Source organism: Mus pahari, chromosome 21 (genome assembly GCF_900095145.1).
Source record: "Mus pahari chromosome 21, PAHARI_EIJ_v1.1, whole genome shotgun sequence".
Classification (NCBI taxonomy): domain Eukaryota; kingdom Metazoa; phylum Chordata; class Mammalia; order Rodentia; family Muridae; genus Mus; species Mus pahari.
This window is the reverse complement of record NC_034610.1, coordinates 15,555,102-15,558,002: the sequence shown is the minus strand read 5'-3', so window position 1 is coordinate 15,558,002 and position 2,901 is coordinate 15,555,102. Positions and strand designations below refer to the sequence as shown.

General features: G+C 35.9%; 1 protein-coding gene across 1 annotated transcript in view; it reads right to left on the bottom strand.

Moving 5' to 3' along the window:
• Positions 1-229: 229 nt before the first annotated feature.
• Positions 230-2,901, bottom strand: part of LOC110338477 (vomeronasal type-2 receptor 116-like) — a 30,695-nt gene continuing 28,023 nt past the window's right edge. The window contains exons 6-7 of the mRNA XM_021221816.1: positions 475-773; positions 230-421 (exon numbers count right to left, since the gene is read on the bottom strand). Coding sequence (XP_021077475.1) covers positions 230-421; positions 475-773 — 491 coding nt within the window. The remainder of the gene's footprint in view (positions 422-474; positions 774-2,901) is intronic.

The window sequence follows — 2,901 nt, the reverse complement described above, 5'->3', positions numbered from 1 at the left end:
AAGATATTTTAGAGCAAGGCGAGGTGGCACATGCCTTTAATCCCAGAACTTGGGAGGCAGAGGCAGGTGGATTTCTGAGTTCAAGGCCAGCCTGGTCCACAAAGTGAGTTCCAGGACAGCCAGGGCTACACAGAGAAACCCTGCCTCAAAAAAAAAAGATATTTTAGAATGATAAATGAATGATATTTTATGAAGTTGTTAACCTAAAAGCTACATTTATTTTTTTCAACTATATTTTAGGGAAATTCTTCCTTCTAGAGTGTGTTTTCTTCNTGATATGAGTAAATGAATTCTTTTCTGGTCTCAACAAAATAATGTAACATTTGGGACCAAATATGAAGGCAAGGAGTGCTGTGGTGGAAGCCAAGATAGAGAATACTTCCATAGCTACCATGACCTTCCCTTTAGTGCTATGGTAGACAGGTGTGGACGTTGTACATCGTGGTGCGCACTAGGCTCCGCACCACGATGTACAACGTCCACAAGCAGGGGCTGACCAATGAAGTTCAAAGAACACAGGAAACAGAATTTGAGTGTGATGAGCAAAATGTAACTGAGAGCACGATTATTGGCCTTTACAATAGGAGTGTCTCTGTGTTTCACAAAGATGCCAATAACAATGGCAGTGAGTGCAGATAAACACAAAGCTATGCTGGCTAGTGCCATCCCCAAGGGGTCTTCATAGGCCAGAAAGGTCACAGATTTTTTGAAGCAGTTGTTCTTTTCTGTATTTGCATAATGACTCTCTGGACACTTCACACACTGGTATACGTCTGGTCAGAAATATAGGTTATCCATTTCTAACTACTAGGACTGTCAAGAAATCACTGTCTATTGTTTTCCCAGAAACAAAGTAATGAATATAATAGTATGCAGAATTTTAGGTTGATAAACTGCACTTTGTTGCCTCCATATTTCCACATTTGTCTTCACATATATTAGGATTTTTTGAATTCTCTTATAAATACTACTTTCATACACCTTCCGTTCCTTCAGTTTTTTCTCACAACTCCTTCTGCTCTCTATCTCTAACTTTTACATTGTTATTGCCACTTTTTTTCATTCAGTAGAGCCAGTGAATGTACAACTGGGAATGGCTTCAGTGGGAAAATAGGTAGACTTTCAAACTCAAACATTTTAAAGAACAGTACTGTATCTTTACAGCTACTCAACAACTTTCAGTAAAATCCTTAAAAATCTTCTTGTCTGTCATTTAAGTTTAATACATATGCCTTTGTTCTGTTTATACACAATATTTTTCTGACTTTACTGATAGTGCTGTAACCCTTTTGAAAGTAACTATAATACTAAATTACATTGCAAAAACCTACTGTTGCCTTGTTAGTACTCATAATTCACATATCCTTCTTAACTTAAACATGGGAGATCTAGATTAGAAGAAATAGTTTTTGCAAAATTTTTCAGTAAATGCTTTCTTATACATGAGTCTTAAATTTACTTTTTTTCTTAAAATTCCTCATGTTTTGAAATGCTGTTCATTCTCTTCTAGTGTTTATAGAATAGACCTTATTACATTGTATAGTGCTCAAAATCATTCCATAATATATTTTCTTAACATTTCAAGGAAGCCTATATTTTCATGCATGTTGAGTATTCTTAGAAAATGTGAGTGATTTTTGAAAAAAATCTATAGTACTCTGCTCTGGAACTTTTTAATATTTTCATAAATATTATTAATAACATAAAATACATGCTCCAAAATTTATAAAATACATAATGTTAGTATGATAGTTTCAATATACTTGATTCAGAGGGTGGCACTCTTTTTGAAATGTGGCCTTGTTGAAAGTAGCATATCACTGTGGAAGTCAAATTTTAGACCCTCATCCTAGATACCTGGAAGTTTTCCTTTTCCTAGCTGATTTCACCTGATAATGTAGAACTCTCAGCTCCTCCTGTTCCATGCCTGCCTGGATGCTGTCATTCTATTGACTTGAAGATAATTAACTGAACTTCTAAAACTGTAAGCCAGCCACAATGAAATATTGTTATAATAAAAAAAAAAAGTTGACTTTGTCAAAGTGATTGTTCACAGCAGTAAAACCTTAACTAAGACAGAAGTTAGTACCTGTAGTGAGATATTTCTTTGGTAGACCTGGTCATGTTTTTGGTTGGGAAAATGTGAGTTTTGTGATTTTGAATTGGTATTGAGTAGCATTCTTTAAGCTAAACTTAATACGCTACCCTTGAATGAATATGGAAACCTTTGCTGCTAATGGTGATTTGAACTGTTGAAGAATGCTATTAGATGTTTCAGAAGAGAAGAAATTCAATATGGGGCTGCTCTTGTTATATTTTGGTGAAGTATGTGGCTGTCTTTTGCCCTTTTCTGAAGAGCCTACCTGAGAGTAAAATAAAGAGATTTATATTAACTGAATTAACAAAGTAAGTCCCAAAAAGCTGAACAGAGACTTTGATCTCTGGTTCAGTCGCATCGAGAACATTTTCATACAAGCATAGCAAGTTTAAAATGGAAAAATAGAAAACATATGGTTCAAGTAAAAATAAAGGGGCACCAGGAAACCAAATGAAGCTGACTGCTAGTTTCATGGAGAAAAATAGTTAAAAGAGTTGTGATCTCTGTGAAAGATCTCACCCAACCAAACCATTGTTTGTAGTTGCAGATGTAAAGGGAATACTTTGAAGTTTTAATATGGAATGTCACCTAGAAATAGACTAAAAACTTGTGATCCATATGTTCCCGCTGGAAGACACAGTCTGTTGACCTAGATCATGGATAACAATGATCATGAGAAGCTTGGACCAAGGCATGGTCTTACACTCTTTTAATCCCAGGAGACAAAGACAAGCAGTGTGGGGTGATGCCCTGTGCACAGACAGTTGGGTACCTGGTTGAGCACAGGCCTGAAACCCCTGTAA